The sequence below is a fragment of the Pseudomassariella vexata genome, assembly GCF_002105095.1.
Source record: "Pseudomassariella vexata strain CBS 129021 chromosome Unknown BCR38scaffold_23, whole genome shotgun sequence".
Classification (NCBI taxonomy): domain Eukaryota; kingdom Fungi; phylum Ascomycota; class Sordariomycetes; order Amphisphaeriales; family Pseudomassariaceae; genus Pseudomassariella; species Pseudomassariella vexata.
Genome location: NW_024467978.1, coordinates 158469 through 183616, shown reverse-complemented (window position 1 = coordinate 183616; position 25148 = coordinate 158469). Strand labels below are relative to the sequence as shown.

General features: G+C 49.1%; 7 protein-coding genes across 7 annotated transcripts; 4 read left to right on the top strand and 3 right to left on the bottom strand.

Annotated features, from left to right (window-relative positions):
- Nucleotides 1-1742: 1742 nt before the first annotated feature.
- BCR38DRAFT_469475 (uncharacterized protein) lies at nucleotides 1743-2853 on the bottom strand (the record flags this gene model as incomplete). The annotated part of the gene is made up of 4 exons (XM_040862805.1): nucleotides 1743-1985; nucleotides 2037-2250; nucleotides 2351-2568; nucleotides 2835-2853. The coding sequence occupies 4 exons, from the start codon at nucleotides 2851-2853 to the stop codon at nucleotides 1762-1764; spliced, it is 675 nt and encodes a 224-aa protein (XP_040710070.1). The 3' UTR covers nucleotides 1743-1761.
- A 3227-nt stretch (nucleotides 2854-6080) lies between these two features.
- On the top strand, nucleotides 6081-8183 carry BCR38DRAFT_355945 (uncharacterized protein; the record flags this gene model as incomplete). Its single annotated transcript, XM_040856993.1, has 5 exons — nucleotides 6081-6204; nucleotides 6305-6771; nucleotides 6837-6905; nucleotides 6961-7325; nucleotides 7400-8183. 5 exons carry the CDS (start codon nucleotides 6081-6083, stop codon nucleotides 8181-8183), a joined length of 1809 nt encoding a protein of 602 aa, XP_040710069.1.
- A 1302-nt stretch (nucleotides 8184-9485) lies between these two features.
- Nucleotides 9486-10297, bottom strand: BCR38DRAFT_355821 (uncharacterized protein; the record flags this gene model as incomplete). Its single annotated transcript, XM_040856983.1, has 2 exons — nucleotides 9486-10025; nucleotides 10079-10297. The coding sequence occupies 2 exons, from the start codon at nucleotides 10295-10297 to the stop codon at nucleotides 9486-9488; spliced, it is 759 nt and encodes a 252-aa protein (XP_040710068.1).
- A 7393-nt stretch (nucleotides 10298-17690) lies between these two features.
- On the top strand, nucleotides 17691-18165 carry BCR38DRAFT_490653 (uncharacterized protein; the record flags this gene model as incomplete). The annotated part of the gene is made up of 2 exons (XM_040864546.1): nucleotides 17691-17927; nucleotides 18058-18165. 2 exons carry the CDS (start codon nucleotides 17691-17693, stop codon nucleotides 18163-18165), a joined length of 345 nt encoding a protein of 114 aa, XP_040710067.1.
- A 312-nt stretch (nucleotides 18166-18477) lies between these two features.
- Nucleotides 18478-20568, top strand: BCR38DRAFT_451132 (Alpha/Beta hydrolase protein). Its single transcript, XM_040861443.1, has 2 exons — nucleotides 18478-19696; nucleotides 19763-20568. The coding sequence occupies exons 1-2, from the start codon at nucleotides 18614-18616 to the stop codon at nucleotides 20303-20305; spliced, it is 1626 nt and encodes a 541-aa protein (XP_040710066.1). The 5' UTR covers nucleotides 18478-18613; the 3' UTR covers nucleotides 20306-20568.
- Nucleotides 20569-20735: 167 nt separating this feature from the next.
- On the top strand, nucleotides 20736-22560 carry BCR38DRAFT_451130 (chaperonin 10-like protein). Its single transcript, XM_040861442.1, has 2 exons — nucleotides 20736-21465; nucleotides 21526-22560. Exons 1-2 carry the CDS (start codon nucleotides 21073-21075, stop codon nucleotides 22363-22365), a joined length of 1233 nt encoding a protein of 410 aa, XP_040710065.1. The 5' UTR covers nucleotides 20736-21072; the 3' UTR covers nucleotides 22366-22560.
- Nucleotide 22561: 1 nt separating this feature from the next.
- Nucleotides 22562-24049, bottom strand: BCR38DRAFT_379458 (class II aldolase and Adducin N-terminal domain-containing protein). The gene is made up of 2 exons (XM_040857386.1): nucleotides 23388-24049; nucleotides 22562-23326 (listed from the first exon to the last, which is right to left on the bottom strand). The coding sequence occupies exons 1-2, from the start codon at nucleotides 23809-23811 to the stop codon at nucleotides 22869-22871; spliced, it is 882 nt and encodes a 293-aa protein (XP_040710064.1). The 5' UTR covers nucleotides 23812-24049; the 3' UTR covers nucleotides 22562-22868.
- Between the last annotated feature and the right edge of the window lie 1099 nt (nucleotides 24050-25148).

The following is a 25148-nucleotide window of genomic DNA, read 5'->3' as shown; positions in this document are numbered from 1 at the left end:
GGAGCGGAAGCGGTAGAGCCACATTCCGGCACATGCAACTCTGATCGAAGAAGATGAGGTATTTCACCGTCCAACCACCGTAGACTAATCGTTATGTCGTGCATTCGGCCTCGGGTCTGCAGGAAGCCACACGCGCCGTGTTAGCTCTCCACAGCCAACTAGACTTTAGAGGGATAGCTAGCTAGTCTAATTCCACGTTAGCTATCTGATAACAGCTCGCGGCACCTACATAACATGAACCAACCACCAACAGGTAATTGCAGTTGATTCGCAGCATCGCTAATTGATTCCAACGGTCCGAGCCAAGGACACTGGCTATAGACGGGGCGATGTGACGCTGTAGTCGTGACCTTCTTCTCTGAGATTGAGACATATTCTTTGATCGTACAGAAATAGAAAACAGCACGGGATGTTGCTGAATTTTTCCATAAAGTATTATGTTTTCGTCCATAGGAGCCGGGTATAGTTGCAGCGGCGGTAATGGAGACGGCGGATTTCCACCAGGGATGGCAGAGCCGTCTAAGACCGTCGGGGACTCGGCGCACCTGCACAGGCCCATTCTGCCATCCTGGGGTCATCCATCAACGTGAAGACCCCATGGTTGTGCTACATAAATGATATGTAACACATGCTGTGAGCACGCAGGAGTTGGCCCGGCTACCAAGCAGTGCTTTGGTGAAATGACATATGCCAAAAGAGCGTACTATCCCTGGCAGAATGTGTAGAAGCCCGACTGGTCTAAGTCAAAACTCGAGACCAAGCGCAATATTAACTATGTACCATGGCAAGTCAGCGAATGAGAAGGAATGTGGTCACTTCATCACAGCATCATGGTGTCTCCATCCAGTCAAGCTTGTCAAGAGTGAGCCATGCTTTACATGTGTAAGTGGTTTTGCTAGCAGACGAATCTTGGCAGAGGTCAAGCTAAACCTAAGCATCGAGCATCGACTCAATTTACGCGGCTGCGGTGGTATCCCAAATGGTAGCATAAACCTCATCGTTGTCGTCGCAGGTTAGACAGTGTGGCCAACTGAGCAGCACTGCGGGGATATTCTATGCATAACACCATCCGTTAGCTTGCTGAGGTTTCGGAATCTCGAGACTCCGTGGCTATCAAGGGTAATTTTCAAATGGACAGGTTGGGTGGATTGCACTCACGACAGGCAGGCACGTCGCCAACTAATATGACTGCATTCACGACCATCTTGGAATCTCGACACAACAAGGATGACTACTTGGAGTATGAATTTTCTGAAGGAAACTCGGAATATAAGTTGTCTGATGAGTTAAACGCGTTAAACATGAAGTACTGTTGAGGCCGTGAAGCCAAGCACGCCTAATATGCGGTGAACCAATCTGAAGTCATGAAAAGTTCATATAGAGTAGAATATATCAATATGATTCATTGATTGGCCAATTCGGCAGTAGCGCTGAAGCTGACTTCATTGACAATGTCCATAACATGCCATTAACAGTGAGGCAAGCGCGTCTATTCGTAAACTGCATGGATACCCAGCCCAAAAAGTACGACCCGGAAACGATGTTCCATGCAGTAGCCGAGAAGCGGGGGGTCGGTCTCTGGGGTTCAAGGCTGTTGGCAATGCGGTATAGCTCTGTAGTTTGAGATAATCCGGTGGGGAAGAGGAAAAAGCTCCGCTCATACTACTGATGCGAACTGATCGCAGAATATATAAATTACTGAGATCTTCGGAACACGTTTAGTCTATAGAAATCAAGAATCTGGGCACTGATCATGAATCATCAAACAAACGGCATCTTCGCCTGGCCTCCGAACGTAGAATCATCCTGGATAAACTCCTTTTCGATACGAAATCCAAGTTGTTTGTATACTCCTACTTCGGCTTTCATGGCGTGAATGAAGATGTCTAAGCCCATCTTTTCCGCTTCTCTTATGCCGCTCTCGATTAATGCAGTACCAACTCCCTTACCCTGATTATCCGGATGAACAGCCAAATAATCCAGACCTGTGAGTTTCTACAAGAATCAGATGCCTTCGTTATATAACATATGGAAACTCCGAGTCCCAGTTTGCGACGCATGCATATAAGATTTCCTTGCTAAAATCTCGTTCTTGATCTTAATTACTGGCTCCAACAACAAATCGGAATCGCAATTCGGATCCCAGTGAGCGGTATCAGCAACTCGGTGGGTTTCAGCTTCTTTTTTCGGGCTAACGGCAGGGACTACAGCCTCAGGCCACGCCGGCGTACCGTCGGGCTTGGTCGCATACTGTGGAGGTATGTACCACCGAGCATAGCCAATGAGGCGACCGGTTTTGGGTCAATGATTTTCTGGTGTCGCTTAGTGCCACGGTCGTTCAGCAGGTTACGTAGAAGCGCTTGGCGACTTGGGCGATGTGATACTCGACCGTTCTATGGTGCCACGCCAAAATCCAGTGCGGATCTGCCCAGAAGGCGGGGATGTTATCGGAGCTGAGGGCGGCGCCGTCGGTGACAGTGCATTGAGAGAGAGTGTAGGGATACAGTTTGAGACAAGGACCCGGAAAGCAATTGGGACCAAGAAAACGAAGGTACGAGGTTGATTTTGCTAATTATTAATGTATTTCAATGTTGCTGGAAGGTTAATTTTGCTGCTTATCTACTCGGAGATGTCGCTGCCTGCGACCGGGGTTCCCGCAATGTGGTTTCTCAGAGTGATAGGCGTCCGCGAGGCACAGCAGCTACCCGAGAGTCCAAAGGTACTCTGGACATCGCAGCGATTACTCGGGGGGCTCGATAACTGTTTTTTCTAACTTGCAGAGGTGGTTACGAAGCTATAGAAAATTGTTAATAGGTAACATCTACTTCAGACACAAAATCTTTCTAGCACCATTAGGGTTTGACTCTATAAAAGGCTTATACCTACTCCTGTAAGTCTTCTTATTTCTGTTAGACGGTTTTTCTATACAAGAAATGATAACCTACACCGAAATAAGCTTTGAGCGTACCAAGTTGCCGTGGCGGTTGGTGCACAGTAACTGTTGTTATGTGATACTTCTTCCCTCTAGGGGTGCTCTGTGCTACGAGGTGCTATGCGGGGCTTGCAAAGTTTTGCTAATAGTGGGAAAATGCACAAGATGATGAGCCGATTCGAAGCTCGGGTCCTGAGTTAGCCATTTGAGCGCAAAGGATGTTGTTATTATCCTAATGAACATCCTCGACCGATGTAGAGACAAACTGTCTGCCGTTTTTACCATCTATCAGACGTATATGTTTGCCCCTTTTCTTGGAGATGTTTGATAAAAGCCACAGTCTCCTATCCAAGCTCCCGATTGTGAAAGATGCAGCCTTCAATTCTCATGCCGACAAGTATGACGCTCGATGTCACTTGGGCACCAGAGTTGACCTCGGCGAGGATATCATGATTGGAAGAGGATACGCAAGGCGGATTCACCTTTTGGCTGAAGGGCATAGCAGGCACGGGGAAGTCAACAATATCCGGTTGAACTGGAAGAAGAGACCAGAGACATATGGTTATGGAGCTTCCGGAGTCTCACCACTGATTCTTTTGGTCTATAAGGATCTCTGTCAGTGGCCGATGCCATATACACAATTCAGTGAGAAGAGGAAAGAATGGGGAGGGGGGGGGGGGGGGGGGGGGGGGGACGGGGGTGCTGCAGTCTGTCTCACGATATTTCATCCCAAGTCGGGTTAATAGGCCTCAGACGATCGTTAAAATCCCGCTTCTAACCCCCTTCTTGGCCAAGCAGCTCTTCATATCGCAGTATGGCATCCACATAGATGACTAGTGTTGGACCACAATGAAAAGCGTCATATTTGACCAATTTTGCAACAATGATGAGCACGAGAGACTAGTCAATGCAATACCGGGCCGCTTCATGCAGGTTAACGTGTGTCTCGATGTGATTGTCCGTCCTGGACGAGAGCAACTGGCGGTCGTCATGTAGCCGACGGTGATTTGCTGCGTCAATATGTGAACATGTTATGCACGGCAATCCTGCAATCGGCGGGCTATCTAAGCTACCACGGACAGATATAAATCAAGCCGATTGGATGGAAGAAGTGTCCATCTTGTCTGACCCCGTGTGGCTCACTCAGAGGAAGTCTGCAAGCCAGGTCTTACAAGTTCCGCTGACGGGACCGGAATGGCGTCTTCGTTCAGATATAAGCCTTTCCCATGTAGGGCTGAGAAGTTAAACCGCTATACCTCGGGCTTCGGACCTACTATCTTCATACGCCGTAGGCTTGCATAGGATAGTATAATAAACGAGAAAAACAAGCTTTTCCCAAATACCCACTTGCTAACTTTGAGCTGAGATTGACCCTAGTGTCTTGGTCTAATCAAAAGAGATCAACGTGATGTGGGAGATCATAAAGTTAACTAGCGGATCAATATGCTTTCCGTGCATTTCTATGTGTAGAGATAGATTGTTTCCTGCCGAAGTCAGACAATAGGGGTAGTGAGACAGCCCCACGTTCGAGTCTCCAAAATAATCGCACTTTCAGATCGCACCCTACGCTACGCTAACGAATCCGGCTGTTCCTCTAATAGATCGCTAAAGGAAAGGCCGCCTTTAGGAGGCGAAGGAGGCGAAGGAAGCTATTAAATCAGGTAATTACATACGAAAAACAGTTAAATCGCATAACATTATTCCTTCTACCCTACAAAACCGCCTGTATAACACGTAATAACGCTACTAAGCCTATGAAACAGTAATAACCATCCCCTAATTAGAAAATATTTCTAGTAGAGTAGATTATTAACAAAGGAGGTGCTAGTCAGGCCCCTTCCCGTGCCGATAGAACAAGAGACAACAAGTAGCAAAGAATTGAATGTTCGTTCCTTTTTTGTTTTTTACATTTCGAGGCCCTGGTTATTTGATGACTTGCTGAGGTCTTATTCTGTTCTTCATTCCTGTTAAGGCTTTATCCTGTTATCCACCTGCCAAGGTGGTTCTGTTCTAAGACCTTTTGAGGCTTAGTCGATTATTCGTACCTGCTGGATTTAAGTAGGGCAACAAGGCTCTTAATCTATCCTTCTGTTATCCTCCCGGACAGTAGATCTTGTTAGAGATCTTGTTGCCCGCCTCTATTATCTTCAGCTTAAACCTGCGGGCATATACTGCCCGTCTTCAATAGAAGCTTTAATAGTTTGACGACCGCCTTCCCTAATAGTCCTCTTTAAAGGAGAAACACTATAAGGCTAGCACTTTCCCGATATTATTAGAAGTATAACGCTACTACTAAGTGCTAGATTAACGGCCGTACTACGCTAAAGTAGGTAAATAATATTATAATCCCCGAAACGAAGCCTAACGAAATTGAGGAGGAATAGCGTCTACCTATTCTAGACGGCTACGCAACGTACATTTCAGAGGACTTCATATCAAAAGCCTGTATAAAGAATGGTCAAATTTCAGTTATTACAACACCTTGTCATAGCTATGGTTATATTTACCATAGTAATTTGTATGTGCGGTGAGACCTCGGCCGTGTCTGCCCCACAACCTTTAGTGTCTGACTTCAGCAGGAAACACTCTAGCAGAAACTGTCTCACGGAAACAAGCATGTTGACAAAATCCTAAGTCTCAAACGCATATTCCTAGTCGTCGAGGGGTTGTGGAGGCGATCTCGTGGTGTAGATCACCAATACCTTCGGATTCAGATGAGACATCAGCGCCATCGAGGCGTCACACACTGACCGCTTCCACTGGGATATATCACAGTAGTAAGTCATAGTACAAGAGCCTTATCCCGTAGTGTACATATAGAAGCCGTCAACTGGCGCCCAAAATATCACAACCGTGCCCGACCACGCCGTGCAATGTAATACACACCTAGATTACTGCATGGTAATTCCGAACAACTTTGTGCTAGTGAACCCCCCTCGTCACACAACATGTTGCAACACTCCAAACCTTGAGACTTATACGTGGAGTAAGAGAAATATCGCCGATGGTGGACAAGTCTCACCTATTTCAAATTGCGCTACCACAACGACGTTCTTGGTCGCCGTCGTCACATCCGTGCTCACAAGACAGAGTAGCAGCTTCAGAAAATCACCAATCATCCACGAACATGAACACGATCAACCCCTTGATGGAGCCACGCTGCGTGCCGCGCAAGCTGGTGCTCTGCTTTGACGGGACGGGGAACAAATTCAAGGGGGATGACAGCGACAGCAATATCCTCAAGATTTTCCGCTGTCTAGACCGGACAGCGGGTGACCAATGCAAGTAGAATGTTTCCAACTTTTCCTCATTCCTAGGGAAACTCGTATGGGTTGGTGCTAGGAATAGCCCAGCAACGTGCTGACTTAGGAGGTAAAACAGACCACTACTACCAACCCGGCATCGGCACCTACGTAATCTCTCAATCGCTCTCACATACGAGTATAGGCGCCCGCCTACGGTCCTGGTACCTCAAAGCCAAAGACTCGGCCATCGGAAGCTCCTTCGACCAGCACGTCGTGGGGGGCTACCGATTCCTTATGCGGTTCTACAGTCCCGGCGACGAGATCTATTTCTTCGGGTTTTCTCGCGGAGCTTACGTTGCACGGTTCTTAGCTGAGATGCTCGATTACGTCGGCCTGTTGTCGCATGGCAATGAGGAGATGGTCGTATTTGCTTGGAAGGCATTTTCTCATTGGCAGAGTCGTCGGACGGATCCATCTGAGGAGGGAGAGAGGGAAAAGAGGGAGATGTATAGGTATATGAAGGGGTTTAGGGAGACGTTTAGTCGGCCAGTGAAGAGGGTCCGGTTTTTGGGTTTGTTTGATACGGTGAATTCGGTGAGTTATCTCGGAGGAACCCGAATTTAGGGGTGGTGTTGCATGACTGATGAACTCTGCAACAGGTCCCACGTTTCGAGACAGCTTGGATGCAGAGATCCAAGTTCCCTTACACGGCCAGAAGCAGCGCCAAGGTACGTCACATACATCCTTTTTTCATGGAGTTACCGCCTCAACATCGAACTGCAGGTCATCCGCCACTGCGTCAGCATCGATGAGCGCCGCGCCAAGTTCCGACAGGACCTTATCTACCAAGTCAACGGAAAAGAACACAAGAGAAACGGCCATGGTCCCGCCAACAAGACACCGTACGAGTTCTCCGAGAAGTATCGTGCCCGGCGGGCAGCGGTATCGGGTCCGTCAGTACCCATCGGCCAGAACCGCGGACGGAGAGAGACTCTCGCTCCACCCGAAGAGCAGGCCTTCAGACCACGATCGCGATCGAAATCCCGCACTACCAGGGGCTCGGCAAGTGGTATTTCCGACATGTCCCACGCTGAGTTTGAGTACGACTCTGACTCAGAAAACGAAGGACAGGATATCGATGAGATATGGTAGGCTATACCAACCCCTTATGTGCTCATGTCAACTCATAGTTTCGCATCTAACCATATTCTTCTCTGTGAAGGTTTGCAGGCGGCCACGGCGACGTCGGCGGCGGCTGGGAATTCATCGAAGACTGCAAATCAGCCAGTCATATCCCACTCACGTACATGATCCGCGAAGCGCAGCGAGCCGGGTTGCACTTTGACCCTGAAAAACTCGCCGATATGGGGTGTTCTGCGCCCCACACTGAAGCGTCTGCGGCTGTGACACATGATGGTCATCTCGATGGTGACAATAACGAAACCGACGGCCTAGACGCCAGCGTGCCCGATATCCGCATCGCCGTGTCGAGCCCCAGCCCGGGTACCTCGCCTATTTTTAGAGATATACAGTCGAAAGACTGGAGTCGCTTCCACTACAACCACGAAAACGCAGACTCCAAACCTCAAGACGGTTACCACCAGCAGAATCACGAAAGCACCAACCCCTTCCACCAACTCCTCTACAAAGCCCACGTAGCCTGCATTCACGACTCCCTCGAATTCTCCTCGGGGCTAAGTATAACCCAAGTGCTGAGCTGGAAACTAATGGAGTACCTGCCCTTCCGGCGGATGGACCTAAAAGCTGACGGATCTTGGCGGCCTATCCGGTGGCCGTTGCCGTGTGGCGAGGTGAGGGATATGCCTCACACGGCGAGGGTGCACGGGTCGGTGATACGACGTATGAGGGAGGATGAGGGTTATAGACCAGGAAATCTCATCGTGGGGGGTGGAGGAAGGGGTATGCGCAGGGCGCCAAGGGAGAGGGGGTGCGGGGAGTGGGTTTGTGTAGCGGAGGCGGGGGATCCTGTGGGTGAGGTTTGGTGAGCTCGCTTTTCTTCTCTTTGCTTTCCGTTTTTTCTCTTTATCGTGCATAGATTGCTGAGAATTCTGGGTTCGACATCAAAAAGTTTCTAAGCAATAGGGGTAACACCACGGATGCTGGGTGTCCAAATTGAGCTGCCTACCCCCTTTATTGGGTTTCGTGCTAACCGCCCTGCGTTATCTAGGGTCAAGAAAACATCACCACAAACGGATGTGAAATAATATGGGGAATCTTAGTAGCAGTTAGATATATCTCAAGGATATTTATTGTATGGTACTCAATTCTGCGCAAATGTTCTCTTTCATGTTCTCACCTCAGAGAATAGTTATCTCATCTGGTCAAGACAGCTTTGTGCCAGTCTCCAGTTTAGCAAACGTCACCGTCATTTCTGCTCTAGCGGACCATAACAGCTATCCGATAGGTTTAGATCCGGATCAGAGACTTGCTTGGTTCAGCTTTGACATAGCCACTACCTTGTGCTCTCTCGGAAAAAACCCAAGTTACACCTAGCTGTCGCTCAAACCCAGAGTCCGATTTACACCACATATACAACGGGTTCTGGCAATTTGACCCAAAATCCGCCGCATGCATGAATGTAACGCGGCTTAAGTTATCCCTCATATCAACCCGAAGCAGACAAACCGACTAACTCGGGCGAACGACCCTGCTGTTTAGCACTAGGGAAGAAGATGTCGGTTCAAAGAGTTTGAACTTCGTGGATCATCCCTGCTTAGTTTAACATCTCACCGTGTTCCTCTCGTTGTTCAGTGGTCTAGAGGGACGCCATGTCTGCCGTGAGGTGTGTAGAATAGTTTGAATGTAGGTTAACAGAACAGTTTCAGCCGCCTCTCAGACTCGTGGACCAAACGAAAGATTAAATTAAGAGTATGTGAGTGGATCCGCTTTCACACCGTACTAGTGACAGTTTGGACAATTATTCAGTTCAACTTACTTTCTCGTGTGGTTAAGGGTCTATTTGCCGCGTAGTATGATTTGTGTTTTGTGTTAAAAAAACCACTTCAAATAGTTGACACGTGAGCGCTACCCACAAAGAGGAAGGCGTCTTTTTAGTGAGAGTCTTCGTGAGAGAAAGTAAATTCCTAATAGTGGTTTTGTACATGAAAGAAACCCAGCGAGTAGCGCAAGGAAGCTAGTTAAATAGAAGGAGATAAGGAGTGAATCAAGCACCATTCCAAATCGAATCGGGACGGCTGCATCAAACAAGAATTACCCATCAAACTCTGCCGCTACCCTTCTTCCGAGTCACATTTGAGCAGTGTAGTAAAGTAGTAGCGGCCCGATACCTATGCAGCGAAATTGCGCCGGGCACGGCGAGCCGGTGCAGGGGCTGGAACGGCTGGTGCGGCAGGAGCGGGTGCCGCAGCAGGAGCAGCGCCGGGCTGAACCTGCTGGACGGGCACACAGCCGCCGAAGGGGCCGGCGCGCGAAGGATTGACGAGCTTGACGATACATATATTGGACTGACCAGCAACTGTACCAGTGCATTTCATATCAGCGGGAAGAGCAACCTTGAATGGGTAGTCCTCGTTGATGTTGCTGGCACGCTTCATGAGGCCAACGGATTGAAGAGCGCGAGCCCAAAAGCGCTTGTCGCTCTTCTGGATGTTGCCACGAGTGCCCGGAACTTGCTGCGTGACCTCGGCACTGACCCATGTCTGGCCGGTACCGTCCGCATTAAGCAGAGCCGTGTAGGCGCCAGCGCCATCCGAAGTCACGACATGCAGTGTGCCACTGAGAGAGCCACCAGCCGTAACTTGAGGAAGCTGGTTACCGGACAGTTGCATAGCAGAGATAGTGCCCTGTTCGATATCATTTTCTCCTTGCTAATGGGTGATTAGTGGCCAACTCGACGCTGTCGAGAAGAACGGGAACTCACGCCAGTGGTTCGGCCGCATGAGTCGGCAGCATCGCCCTTGAAAACAGTAGTGTCGGGCTCAGTGACCTTGTTGCGGCCGGCACCGGGAATTACGGCACCCTGAATGCCCAAAGCCGTGCCGTTGCCTCCCGCATCACCAACAGCTACAGTAACCTTGCCGTGGGCGGCAATGAGAGGGGCACTAGAAATGAGTGCAGCGGCCAAAATTGGGAAACGCATTTTGATGAGAACCGTTGCGGAGAACGATTTCCTGGGGAATTATAAGTAGTAAGTTTTAAAAAGGATTGACAGCAGCTACGAGTCAATCGTAGGGCTAAAGTTTGAAAAGGAAAAGGGGTTATAAACAGATACTGTCGTGATGCTGACGCTGATGCGGACCGGTGCTATAAGGCAAGGCATACCGTGGGAGGGTTCGCATATTTATACCTTGACGTAGGTAAAGCGATGTATTGATTATGATAGTCAATTCCTTCCAAGGGACAAAGCCTGACCTGTGAGGATCGTCTCACGCTTGGCATTCGAAACCGACTTGGTTCATTCGAAACCATTCGGCCATTATCTCAAAGCTCCCAGTTGACTGATAACTCAGGATGAAGCTGTTGCCCAGGTCCAGAGTATCCCCACTTCATAGCAATCGAAACGACGTTGTGCGCATTTGGGGTGGAGTCGAGAAGCTGATCCCGCTCCAAACAATGTTCTGCGGCGCCAAAGAAGCTAGGTTTGCCTGGTCTTGTAACGTCCCACACCCACATCCGGGACACACCCACATGTGGGACACCCAAAAATGCCTCAACACCGCTAGCCTCTAACTTCAACCTCTTTTATCTTTACCAATATCGATTTAATCGTTACGAAATTCTACGTACGTCTTCTTTACACTAATATGAGTCAATATACTGAAGATGATATTTATCGAGCTCTTCAAGCAATAGCTACCGGTCAAAGCCTCCGAAAAGCAGCATATGAGCATGGTGTCCCAAGGTCTACTCTTTCACGACGGATTCAGGGAGCCCAGTCAAGAGATATAGCCTTCGCTGACTACCAGAGGCTCTCTCCAGCCCAGGAATCCCATCTGGCTGAATGGGTTCGAATCCAGGCTGCCCTAGGCCTCCCACCAACCCATCAACAGCTCAAAGACTTCGCCGAGCGTATCCTACAGATCCACGGAGACACCGAACCACTTGGAAAGAACTGGGTCCAGGCTTTTATCAAGAGGAACCCTTCATTCAAGGTCCAGAGAAGCAGAGCTATCGATTCCTAGCGTATTAATGGAGCCTCAGCTAATGTGATCAGGCAATGGTTCAAATACCTCGCTATCCCTGAGATCAAAGCTATTAAGGCCTCGAATCGATATAATATGGATGAGATAGGTATTCTAGAAGGTAGAGGATCAAATGGTCTTGTTCTAGGATCATCTGAGACTCGTTCTATACGGAAGAAACAGCCTGGATCTCGAGCTTGGACATCTCTTATAGAGTGTATCTCTGCGACTGGTACTGCACTACCCCCACTTGTGATATATAAGGGGAAGTATGTCCAGCAGCAGCGGTTTCCTCTAGACTTGACTCCATACGAAGCCTGGAGGTTTACAGCAACAGAGAATGGGTGGACTTCAGACTCTACGGCTATTGAGTGGCTACAAAAGATCTTTATTCCTTTGACTCAACCAGAGGACCCTGAAGAGACTAGGTTACTTATCCTAGATGGGCATAGTAGCCACGAAACGACAGACTTTATATACCTCTGCTTCATAAACAAGATACACTTGCTTTTCTTGCCGCCACACACATCCCACGTTCTCCAGCCTCTCGATCAGTCAGTCTTTAGACCCCTCAAGGCAGCCTATAAGAAGGAGCTTGGTTACCTTGACCGATGGGATACTACTACTGTCGTAGGGAAGAGAAACTTTCTCCTCTGCTATAGAAAGGCACGTCTAGCAGCATTGACCGTCAAGAACATTATCAGTGGATGGAAATATACTGGTCTCTGGCCTTCGAGCATAACTAGACCCCTTATGAGCCCCCTGCTCCTTGAGAATACGTCAGCACCAATCAAACAGCCTAGTCAGACTTGCAAAGGGCACTCTAGTAGTCAGTACTGGGCGTTAGAGACATCAGCAGTAGCCTGGTCAACGCCTAAGAGGAGAGATAAGCTCCAAGATCAACTCAGCTTATTCAGCAAGCTTGATAGTGAACCAAATACCCAGCGACTACTCTTTCGGAAAGTTCAAAAGGGGTTTGATGAGAAGGACTACCAGTTAGCTGTCGCACAGCGAAAGATTGAGGCAATAGAGGCAGAACTTGAGGCTAGTAGGGCTAGGAAGCGGAGCAAGGTCAAGATGAGCCCTAATTCGAAGTTTACTGATGTCAAGGCTATTCGGAAGGCTCAAATCGAGGCTGGTGAAATTGAGGATAGTACAGATGAGTCTAGCGAGTCTGAAAACCCTAGTGATTGTGAAAACTGTATTTTAGTCGCATTAGAATAAGTGTCAAAAGAGGTTAAAGTTAATGGTTATAATATACAGTGTCATTTTTAGGGCGTCCCACATGTGGGGGTGTCCCGGATGTAGGTGTGGGACGTTAGTTCGGCACGACATGAGAACCCCAAGCCATGAGTCGAAAAAGGGAATAACAAGTCGAATACCTAGTCAGATTGTTTAATTCATCCTGCCATATAGCCGGGATATAGCCAACGACTTACTTTGACTGGGAATTCCATCTGTTTCTGACAAAGCATGATGTTGTGGGACATTATGCAAACTGCTATGTCAATGGTTCTCCGGCAAGATAAGCTTACCAAACATGCGGGTATGCTAAAGTAGCGGGAACTCTGTTCCTGTGTAGATCACCCGTTCGACGTCTCCGCTTGCTATCTGGAGGTGTGATCAGGCCTCAAGCCAGGTTTCTCAAAGTTTCATCTGAACTTGCGGTGTGGTGGACATGATGACAAACATGAAACCTTTTGAACCTTGGAGTTTTGACCCCAAGAGGACATTGCTGCAGGCGGCAGACTCCTCGCCAGACATCTCGAATGAGCTTCAAAGTGGGTACCACGTTAGAACCGGCAACGACTCCGTGAGGCTCCTTCCGTGGGATCTTGGCAGAGTTGCAACGCAACCTTGCTGAACTTCTTGAAGAAAACATCAAACCCATCTTGAGGAGACAGGCCCCTTGGGCCGCAAGGTAGATGTGCTACTGGAAGGCGAAATCGCGAGCTGTCTCGTCTTAGTCGCAGGGGATGGAAATAAGTTTGCCGTCTTCTAGTCGAAGTTTACCTGAGCTGATGCGGCGAAAGCATAGAAGGGATGTCTGCAGAAATGCCTCGACACCTGAACACATCCAACGAGCGGATTTGCATAGATCTAGCAAGTCGTAGGATGTTCGCATCACTAGTCTTTCAGCATTCCTCGCTCGATCGTATCATGTGACTCGACGTGCTAGGGCCACCGGAAATGCAGTGAGCAAATGCAACTTGGAGACCAGCCTCCCCTTGACCCGGAGACTTGTAAAGGCCGACCTATCGCCGTCTGATGCCACTGACCAGCGTGTCTCCCAGTCGTATCCATGGGACCATAATGATTGGCGAAGACCGTTGTGATTGGCTTCCGTCGGCTCTCGGAAGGTTGGCTGGTTCAAGCAAACGCACCACCCGATACCAAGGCGTTCCATGATTGTGTTATGCCTCGTTGACTCGTGTGTATCTGCTGATGACATCACAGATCAGCTTCGGTGACTCGACACTGAGGTAATTAGTGTGATGTCGTGTTCGATGTGTAGAGAGACTGCAGTATTTCGACAGAGGTCGTCAAATGGTGTCAACGTAAGGTTTGGTAGATATGCTGCCATATTGAATACCCGGGAAGCCGCGTATTTAGCGCTTGCCCAACGTGCTTGCATCTGGCGTAGAATAAGAAGATCGCATCGCTGGACCGGAAAACAACCCAGAACAATTGTCTAGAGCCGAAGGACATGTCGTTGATTTAATATATTCATCCTTTGATCTTGATCATTCAACTCATGATTAGCCAAGGTGTCCAAGTGTGCTGAAGGGCTCGGTGGTCTCCTGCAAAAGTCCCCTTGAATCTGGGTGGAGTGTAGCGAAATTGCATCACGGTCGCCCCTTCCGGCTTGGCATACATGCAACCTAACGTCGCACCTGCCTTCAGCTGTACTTTCCTGTGCCGTCCGAAATGTTTCTGTGACAGCTTTATGGTCAATTCCAATAGGTACACAGAGAACGAGACTTCTGTAGTTTCAACCGCGAGAATTGTGGTCCGTGGTGAACAGATCAGCATAGCACAAGTAACAAACCTGCCCGTCTTGTCTGACAAATTGCTGTGGCAGCTACCAATGATACGACTGGCATCACTTCAAAAAATTTATTCGACCAGCCTGCCGTCGGGATCCTATAACCCGTAAACACGAGATATCGTCGACAACCATGAGCTGAAACGACGCTTCTGCTGGGACTGTGCACTACATCAGTCCAGCATACAACTAGGTGGCGTCAATGACCATCCAACAGGAATATTTCTAGCTAACAGATGCACTATTTACACAATGGTCAACCACCACAAGTACTCTTTTGCCCGACACATGGGATCTGTCAGAGGTAGTGGATTCTATGGCACTTCCACCTTGGATAAAGATGACGGCAGCCCCGACCTTTCCCATAGGCCATACTTTTCGAACAGTCATGAATTTTCCGGGAAACCTTCCACAGTCGCTGTAAATTGAATGGCCTCATCCATCGGCCGTGGATTATTCTTACAAGTAGATATAAATGGACCCACGGTGCGGTTTTACTGTCTCTTCCTATCTTCCCGAACTACAATGACGCATATGTTGGGATTTTTGAAGCATTTCGACAATTCTTCTCGGAGCCAAGGAGCCAAATTGTTTGCATAGTAAATGTGGTTCATGCACTTGCGCCGCGTGTATCGGGAGGCCATTGGGAGCATATATATCACATTAGCACTCTACATGAGCGTCGCTACATAAGTAGATTGAGGAATCAAGCAACTTCTTTATTGCTTTACATAATTCATAATTGACTGGATAAATCACTCCAGTATCGCTACTGTTTTGTTGGAATTCTTTCGTTGAACCATCACGTAGTCTTAGTGTACTATGAGGCTCGCCGTGACAGGGCTATAATCGCCACTAGACCTAAATCACACGTTCAATTCATAGAGGTATTGTTTCCATAGCTTGTGGCAGAATGACCGTTCCGTGAACTTTATCTCCTCATGTCACCAGACCTCTGCTGCAGACTTCTCTGTCTTGGATTCTGAGGCTAGTCGCTGTCCTTGACCTCAGTAGGTTCAACCTGGCCGAGTGTCTTCAGACCGTCGTCTCAGGTCATAGCGAAAATTCCATGTCTATCAGGTGTGCTCGTACTGCCGCAACGGAACGGAAATTTTCGTGGTCGGTCCGAGCCATTGCGTTCGGAACCGGCTGCATTTTCGTCAAAAATCTTAAGTGCGAAGTGGCGCAAATGATTAGTAGATTCGGTGAATAAAAGTCAGACAATGTCTTTTCAAGAAATTCAAAGAGTGAAAGGGGAGACAGGGCCCAAATTCAACGGAAGACTGGTCTCACACTCACACCACGGCATCAGACACTGCCCAAGTCTGGTCTATACTCGTCAAGAGTTGGAGAATAATTAAAAGGTGACCGACCAACCGATGTGATGAGTATCCTAGGGAACTGGGTGCATTAGTCTGGACATCCTGCTGGCCTGCATTGATAGCGGCTCCTTGAGGTAAGCCGATGGCGAACATAGCACGAGGCCCACCTTCTGCCGCCTCGGCATTTGTAGTCGAACCATGTAAATTGAAACCACCGGCAGAATCTGCTCAGTAATTATTCCTGGCGTCGCCATCGATATATAGAGCCCAGGCGGGTTGATATGACTACCCTCGGTGACGGTCGCATCCTAGTGCCTTTTGAAGGGGTGGCAGGCGAAGATGAGGGCAAAGAAGATAGCTGTATTGTAGCCCGCCAAAATGAAAAGCTTGGCATTTTTGCACGATTTCTATCAGGTTTGAGGCGATAGTATCCTGTAGAAGAGAACACAAGTTTTGCAAAACCAGTTCCCGGCGCGTAGATAACGAGTGTAAAGATCATAAGCTGCGATCAAATCAACTTCAGAATTTCATTCATACATCAAGCTGGCAAGGGAAAAGCAATCGGCATTACGTAACATGCTCCAGTGGTTTAACTGGTCGATGGAGATCTCCTAGGTGAACGCCAATGACACCTGATGCGAATATCTTTGTTTTCTTCTTCTGCCTGCTAAATTATCCGCCACGGAAACCCGTAGATAGATTCAAAAGTCATGTAGACATACGAATCAATGCCCTTCTATGGCGACGGAAAGCATCCAGGCCAGAGTAAGGCAGATCGTTTCACGGTCAAATTCTCGTTCAACCCATAACTTGACTTGAATGTACTGTCCAAATAAGAGCGCAATATTCATGCCTATACCACAGACCCAAAGCATTGGGGTTCCGAGGTACGCTGCGGGTGCTCGAAGTCAATCTCGTTTGGTGGTGGGAGAAGCGTCGTAATCGCATTTGTGATTGGGAATCCGGCCATTTCTGTATTATCGTTAACTTCTCTTATTTTTGAAGCTCGTGGCCTATAGACAAAATTGCATTTTCTGTAATGTGAAGAGAAAGGAAGTTGATGATTCGACTGAACGCACTGGCTAAATTGTGATGTGCTCAAGAGTTTCCAACCATAAACTGCGAATCGTAAGAACAGGGCAAATTTCCCCTGACAGCGGATTAACTTGCTTACAGAATACTGGACTGTACGCATGGTGTTGGCAAATAAATGGCCGCACTGCGATGGGGATGACAAGCGAGATGGTCCTGGTCCCAGTTTCCGAACATGCCAACCAGGCCAACATCGCACTGACAGAGTGCAGCCATACCTTCTTTCGGTCTGTTTTGGTTTCCCGAGTTCTTACGTATTATTAAATTAGCCCACGAAATGCTACTTGGTTCATCGGTCGCTACGAAGTAGTTCGTCCTATTTCAAGTTTTATCCATCAATTCAATCAATGTTGTTAGCTCTGCTGGCGATTAATGACCGTCTTGCCTTGAGATTCCAGGTATCCAGATCCGATTATAACGTTCTCGCTGCAACGATTAACATGAGCCAACTCTCCTGCTCTCATTAAAGTCTTGGTCACTGACAGAGATGCCGGCCACACCGACTCTCGAATTACTGAAAACTCTCGATTATCTCAAAACCTTCTCATACCATGCCAGGTGTGCTTCTTGTTCTTTTTGCATCGTGCAACGCCTCAACACCGCAGAGATTTCTATAATGCGAATCGCGCTGGTAGGTATGAAATGTTAGTCCATTGAATTATGAAGTGGTAGCCATACAGCATCGCTAGGTCAGACTACATTACCGACGGTGTCAGCATTGAGCAAGGTATGTGCGTGGAATTTGTGCGAACTCCTCGTCAACTTGTATGGGAAACATGAGCGCGAAGACATGTGACCTTGTTACAGATCTGGTTTCAATCCAACTTGGGACAAGCTGATCGTCGGTTTTGCCGAGAGCTTGAGATATACGACAAGGAGGGTTCCAGAAACATGGGCCTCAACCGTCGGTGTGCCGGTTTCTTGACTGGAGGTGGAAATAGTTTCTTCGCCAGTGCTTACAATTTCGGCTGCGACAACGTTAACTTCAAGGTGGTTCTGGGTGACGAAACCATCGTCAACGCTAACAAATCATCGAATCTAGGTCGAGGGTTTGCGCTCAAAGGAGGCCATGGCAATCTTGGTGTGGTCATACGTTTTGGTATGACCGCCATTCCGCCTGAGAAGCTGGTTCGCGGTGTCGGGGTGTACACCAAACGAGACATCCCAGGCAATGGTGGACCCTTTTCCCGCCTTTGCAGATGGGATCAATCCCAATCCATCAAGTGGCGCACTTCTTTTCTGACCATACCTTTTGCAGTTCAAACAGACAGTAGACCTTGCGGCACTAACGAACACAGACAAGGACGACACGGGAGTTGTAGTCGGAGCCGGAACCCAAGGTTACTCGAGGGGAACTCTAACCTGAAGCCAATAGTATTATCACATACAAAGACTGAAAAACTGCCACGGCGAAAATAGAAACTGCACAGTAGTTTGAAGGCATTTGTTCGGGGACTGTCCTTCTGGAAGAGAGCCTCCTGGTCACTCTTGCACAAACAATTCATACCACTATAGGTGAAACTAAATTTCAAACCACTTTAAATATAATATGTCTGGTGTTAAAAAGTGTTGTCGAACTATAGTAATTCACAAGCGCAAACACACTCAAAAGACTTCGGTACTTCTTTAATTGCCGGGATAATCCCATATTGTCGGCCCCGGTAATCACGACTTTAACCGTATCTCAACTCCGATTCAGGCATTAAGAACGGATGAACACATGACCTTGACCACATCTCTATCAAATACGCAGCGGATTCTATAACACAAACCAAAACCATCCAGTAAAGTCTCACGATTTCTCATATCTTGCCATGGGTCAAACAGAGTCGACCGTGTCCCCGTACATTCTCCCCACATCGCGAGGAAGTCTACGGGGTGTCGAATACAAAGATAATAAAACCGGCCACGCCGTTTATCGTCGCTTCGCAGGAATCCCCTTCGCTCAGCCTCCAGTTGGACAACTGCGTTGGCGACGGCCTCAGCCTCTGCCTTCTGACTATTCATTTACCTCATCAGACGGATCGCCGGGCAACTTCTCCGAATTCAACGCGATATGCCCGCAGCCGATCTACAATCACAGCACCGCCAGGCTGGAAAACCCCGGTGCGGCAACGCCTATTGAGAATGCGCAGAGCGAGGATTGTCTCTACCTCAACGTCTGGATCCCGGCCGGCACGCCACCAACTGGGGGATGGCCAGTCCAGTTTCACATCCATGGTGGTTGGCTGCAAGTGGGAAATGCGAACCAGTCGCACGATCACGATCCCTTTGATCTGTACCAGCATGTAAAAGGTCGAATCATCGTTGCGCCTACCTACCGACTGAATCTATTTGGTTTCTTGGCTGGCAAAGAGCTAGCATCCTTGGCGGAGGACCCCTCGGTATCGAACTACGGTCTCTGGGATCAGCGTGCCGCGTTGGAATGGACTGCACAAAACATCGCTTTGTTTGGCGGGAACCCAGACAACATCACTGTCGGCGGCCTGTCCGCAGGCGCAAATTCGGCTTTCTATCAGTTGCACTACGACACCCACCTGCCGCCCGAGAAGCGTCTGATCAAGCGGCTGTACCTCTGGTCAAATGCGGTAGCCATCCAGCCAGACACCACCGATGGGCCAGCTCTAACAGCACAGTTCAATGAGGTCTGCTCCATTTTCAACGTCCCGGAAACCACCACCACCACGTCAGATAAGCTAGAAGTCCTCCGCGCCATCAGCTGCCAAGACCTGATCGCAGGAATCAGCAAGCTCAAAATGCACACCTTCCGCACCAACACCGACGGTGTCTTCGTTCCCGCCGACTTCCTCTCGTCTCTCACATCCGGTGCCTTCGCAACAAAGCTAGCCGAGAACGGAACGTCCATATTGCTGGGCGAAGTAGCCGACGAAGCGCTGCTGTACAAACTGGTCAATCCACCCGGGAACAAAGCGGGCCTCGTTAAGGAGCTGGGTAACTACTACCCTCGGCACGTGGTAGAAGCCATGTTGTCCAAGTACGACATCCCCGACGATAGGGATGGGGACGCAGACAAGTGGGCGACTGTGTTCAGTCAAATGGTAGCCGATGGGCAGGTGCACGCATCGATCCGGGGGCTGACTAGATTTCTGCTTAACCCGCCTTCTGGGGAGGGAGTCAAGCCGTTGCCGAGGGGGGAGTTATTCAGATATCGGATTGCGTGGAGGGCGAAGGGGCTGGATGCGTGGATTGATCCGAAGATGGGGGTTTGTCATGCTGCTGATACGCCGATTTGGTGGGGGAGTGGGTGGCGGGCTGGGTATACGGAGGGGGATGGGAAGATAGTTATGACGATACTTGAGCCGTTTGATCGGTTCCTGGCTGGGGAGACGGTGGGTTGGGCAGAGGGGCATGAGTCAGCGGGACCTGAAGTGGTTAAGTTCGTTGATGCGGATGGGGTGGTTCATGATAACCATGTTGATGAGCTTTGGGAGAGGGGATTGGAGGTATTCGATGCCATGGTCGCGGGGGGGAAGGAGACGGTATGATTCAACGTCGAATGGAGCTGGGGTAACGGAGACTACTATGTGACGACTGATAAGGTTTCAACCTGGAACTTCTAGTCGATTAATAACGAAATTGACCCGAAGCGACTCAATCTCGAATGTTGTTAGCTGTCATTCTGCTGATACCGGCAGCGAACCTGCACCGTTGCAGGGGGTTACTTCTGGCGGAAGGTGACTTTGGAAACATCCCGAAGACGTAACGATGATTCCATACAATTTAAAAGGACAAAACATCAAGGTCACCATTATAATTCTGATGTATTATAAATCTGCTGTCGCAGGTTCGGGGCACGTCCGAAGATGCGGCATCGGAAAGCGTCACCACCAATCCATTGGGATGGTGCAATCGCCTATCTATCTGGCGCAACCGCCGGGCCCACCCAACATATCCGTCGCTGCCACCAAAACCCCAAATGGTGCCACCTGCGAGCATCATGATAGGGCAAACCAACGTATCCTCCATTGCCGCGCGGGGAGATGATGAAATCGGCCAGCCGGCAGAGCCGGCCTTGGTTCCTAAAGGAGCGGTTGGAAGTTGAAACTTTGGCCACTTCGAGCCGCAAACTGCTATCCACATCATAAATTCTATTTCTAGCTCTCCGGTGTAACAATTGGATTGTAAGCATTACCTCGCTTGTCTTTAAAATTGGTGGTTTGCCTTTTGCCGCTGATCACAGTGAACCGTCCTATGTGAGGTTTTTGTTGCTCAGTTGTTGTTATCCGTTCATTCCTATCTCTGTCCTTCAAAAATGTCAGACCTCCGCCCCAACCAATCCCTCCAAGCCCGGAAATCATGGAAATCCGTCCGCTCCCTCCTGCACAGAATCAGATCCAACACCCTCACCTACGACCGACGCAAGTCCCGCGTTATCAATGGATTCCAAGGCAAAGATTCCGCCAGAACCTCAGAGCACTCCATAGTCTCATCCCCGTCGTCCGTGACCGATATCCCCGAATCCAAAGTAGCAGCAGTCCAAAAGGCGCTCGTCGTGGCCCGGCAGGGCGAGTACGAGATCCGACATGACTTCCCCATGCCCATCGTCCATGATGACGAGATTATGATCCAAAGCCACTATGTCGGTCTCAACCCCATTGATTGGAAGTCGGTTGATTACAATTTCTGTTTGCCCGAGTTCCCATGGGTAAGATACGCCATCCACGGAGGAGTGGCCCGAGAACCGCCGATACTTACGTCACTCTAGGTTACTGGGCGCGAAATGTCCGGCGTCGTCAGCCAAGTCGGTCCATCTGTCGAGGGGTTTCAGGTCGGCGACCGGGTGTGGACGAGCACGTACTACAAGGACGTCCGCGCGGGGTGTTTTCAGGAGTATGTTGTCGTGCCGTCACATACCGTCTTGCCTATTCCGAGCACGGTGCCGTTCGAATCTGCAGCTTGCCTTGGTGTCGCAGCCCTGACGGCCGCGATGACTTTGTGGAAATGGCTTGGGGTGCCGGTGCCGTCGAACAGAGAAAATGGTGAAGTAGAGGGGGAGGAGGAGTGGGTCTTGATTTGGGGAGGATCCACGGTGACCGGGCAGTTTGCTACCCAGCTTGCGGCGTTAAGCGGTCGGAAAGTTATTACCGTCAACTCAGCGGAAACAAAGTCGCTGTCCGAAAGCCTAGGGGCCGACTATGTTGTTGTTAGGGATGAAAAGTTGAACGCGGAGTTAGTTGACGACATTCGGAGACTCACACATGGGAAGATTACCCGAGCCATTGACCTGGTAGGTGCGAAGACCGCTGCATTAGTGTTGGAGGCTGTTTCCAAAGATCAGCCTGTCGAATTCGCGCCGCTGGCTATGATGTCGAGTTCCCAGGTCATTCCGGAGAACATCACTGTTCACACGGTGGAGATGAAACAGTTTGTGTTGGATAAGACCAACGTACAATACACCGTGGAGTTGGGCAAGTTGCTTGAGGATGGCAGGTTAGTCCTTCCTGAGTTACACCTGATGGAAGGTGGTCTGGAAATCGTCCAAGAGGGCCTCGACATGCTAAAGAAGGGAAATATGAAGGGGAAGAAACTGGTTGTCAAAATGTAAATGGCTTTTACAGGAGACTTAATGTCATCGTCAGGTGCTGTCCTGTCAGGATAACGCTGTCGCATAGCTCGGTATCTAAAAGGGCGTTCGGTGTTGGGAAGACGGTTGTTAATTCAAGTGGAATTAAAACGACGACGCATGCTTGACCGTCAAAGTAGGCTCGGCCAAGTTCCATATCATTTAAAATTCATATTTTCCTTACATCATAACTGTTAGATCTGGCCCCCTAGTCTCTCGACTTCGGTACTATCCGAGTCTGATCACTATATGCCTTCTTTCCGAAATAATCCCTCACTCCAAACTTGCCCCAAACACACTAGAAAGCACCACGACGTCACAACGCCCAAACGACAGAAATAATTACATTACCATGTATTTCGCCCTCTTTAGTATCTTATAGTCGGATTTAATATAATCTTGAATCTCGAGGAGATTCTTCCATATCTCCATCTCCCTCTTGCTCTCGTTACAAATTCGTCACGACACATCCCATAAAACTACACTCAACCCATATTCACATACAACGGCAAGTTCTCCACCTCAGCAACCCATAACCTCCACGGCTTGTCTTGCGTCCCCGTGTTCATCCTATCACATCCATCACACATCTCTTCCGTCAACGGCTGCAGAACGGGCGTCAAGCCACCGAGACTCGACCCCTGCGACCAGGCCTGCTGTATCAGCAACGAGTTGGTCTGTACGCTGGCATTGGCCTTGGTGTAGATAGCCCGGTACACAGCGGTCTCGATATCTGGCCCGTGGGTAGTGTACCCGTGTCGCCGCATCAACACGACCGTGTGATCGGTTTTGACAATCTTGTCAGCACTATCGGGTAATACAACGCCAGGGCTGGTGAATTTGGACGCTAGCTCCGTGCCCAGACAAGCGTTTCGAACGAGGAGATCCTGGGCCTCGCCCGGCTGGTAGAGGGTCGCGATATCGAAGACAGGCACCTTTTTTCCTGATTGGGGTCAGACCCTAGGTTGATCTCGGTCAAAGATATACCATTCTCATGCACTCACCTAGAAATCCTGCCATGTGGAAAACTGGCATCAGCGGGACCTCGCTCGTGGCGTACGGGAGCACGTCCTGCGCATGGCTATGCACGACGCAATTCACGCTCTCATACATGCGAAACATCTCTCCGTGGATGAAGCGCTCCGAGTACCCCTTTTTGGCTTCCGGGTCTACCGGGAACGAGTCTTCGACCCGGTACTCGATCAGGTCTTCTGGCCGGCTGACCACGCCGGGAGCCATGTACCCGCACATGATGTAGATGGAGGCATCTTGCGGGTGCCGAACTGAGATATGCCCGTACGCGTCGACGACGCCGTGGTGGTGTAGGATGTGGTTTGCGGTGATGAGTTTCTTTTTGAGCTGCTTGAGGTCTTGCTGCGACCATTTGTCGCCTGGCTTGGTGGCGTTGGGGTCGGAGTACCAGTCCATGATGGATTGTTTAAACTACCCGTTTCCGTGCTGTCAGGCCGAAAGAGCCAGAAGTTTGTGACAGATTGCAAATTAACTCCCTGAATAGGCATAAATCTCCATTAGTAGTCCTATTTCAAGTAACTAATGGAAGTTGTGTTCTAAGACGTGAGTGTAGACAGTGTGGATTTCCCCGCTCGGAGTGCGCCTCAAGAGCTCATCTCCAACCAGAGGGTTTTCTTGTGTGTCATGACGTTTTGTGGCAGTTTAGTGCATATAGAGTTTCATGCGATTTTCAGGTGTTTCGATAGGCTAGCCTTGCAAATTCCACTTGTCCCCCATCTAATAACAACCGCAATTCCTCTCACTCCTACCATAGCCAATTACAGCTCGCCCTATCCAGGATTCGAGCTCGTGATCTATTATGAAACTGATGAAAAGTTTTCGCTACAATGTCGTGCGCTACGGATAACGTCCCACACCCACATCCGGGACACCCCCACATTTGGGACACCCAAAAATGCCTCATCAACACCGCTAGCCTCTAACTTCAACCTCTTTTATCTTTACCAATATCGATTTAATCTTACGAAATTCTACATACGTCTTCTTTACACTAATATGAGTCAATATACTGAAGATGATATTTATCGAGCTCTTCAAGCAATAGCTACCGGTCAAAGCCTCCGAAAAGCAGCATATGAGCATGGTGTCCCAAGGTCTACTCTTTCACGACGGATTCAGGGAGCCCAGTCAAGAGATATAGCCTTCGCTGACTACCAGAGGCTCTCTCCAGCCCAGGAATCCCATCTGGCTGAATGGGTTCGAATCCAGGCTGCCCTAGGCCTCCCACCAACCCATCAACAGCTCAAAGACTTCGCCGAGCGTATCCTACAGATCCACGGAGACACCGAACCACTTGGAAAGAACTGGGTCCAGGCTTTTATCAAGAGGAACCCTTCATTCAAGGTCCAGAGAAGCAGAGCTATCGATTCCTAGCGTATTAATGGAGCCTCAGCTAATGTGATCAGGCAATGGTTCAAATACCTCGCTATCCCTGAGATCAAAGCTATTAAGGCCTCGAATCGATATAATATGGATGAGATAGGTATTCTAGAAGGTAGAGGATCAAATGGTCTTGTTCTAGGATCATCTGAGACTCGTTCTATACGGAAGAAACAGCCTGGATCTCGAGCTTGGACATCTCTTATAGAGTGTATCTCTGCGACTGGTACTGCACTACCCCCACTTGTGATATATAAGGGGAAGTATGTCCAGCAGCAGCGGTTTCCTCTAGACTTGACTCCATACGAAGCCTGGAGGTTTACAGCAACAGAGAATGGGTGGACTTCAGACTC

What these genes read in the sequence shown, in the direction of transcription:
- BCR38DRAFT_451132 (XM_040861443.1), top strand. Translation starts at nt 18,614, where the DNA reads ATGGGTCAAACAGAGTCGACCGTGTCCCCGTACATTCTCCCCACATCG. An exon ending in AAGTAGCCGACGAAGCGCTG is followed by an intron (nt 19,697 to 19,762) that starts CTGTACAAACTG and finishes GGTAACTACTAC; the next exon opens with CCTCGGCACGTGGTAGAAGC.
- BCR38DRAFT_451130 (XM_040861442.1), top strand. Translation starts at nt 21,073, where the DNA reads ATGTCAGACCTCCGCCCCAACCAATCCCTCCAAGCCCGGAAATCATGG. An exon ending in GTTTGCCCGAGTTCCCATGG is followed by an intron (nt 21,466 to 21,525) that starts GTAAGATACGCC and finishes ACGTCACTCTAG; the next exon opens with GTTACTGGGCGCGAAATGTC.
- BCR38DRAFT_379458 (XM_040857386.1), bottom strand. Translation starts at nt 23,811, where the DNA reads ATGGACTGGTACTCCGACCCCAACGCCACCAAGCCAGGCGACAAATGG. An exon ending in CCACATGGCAGGATTTCTAG is followed by an intron (nt 23,327 to 23,387) that starts GTGAGTGCATGA and finishes GACCCCAATCAG; the next exon opens with GAAAAAAGGTGCCTGTCTTC.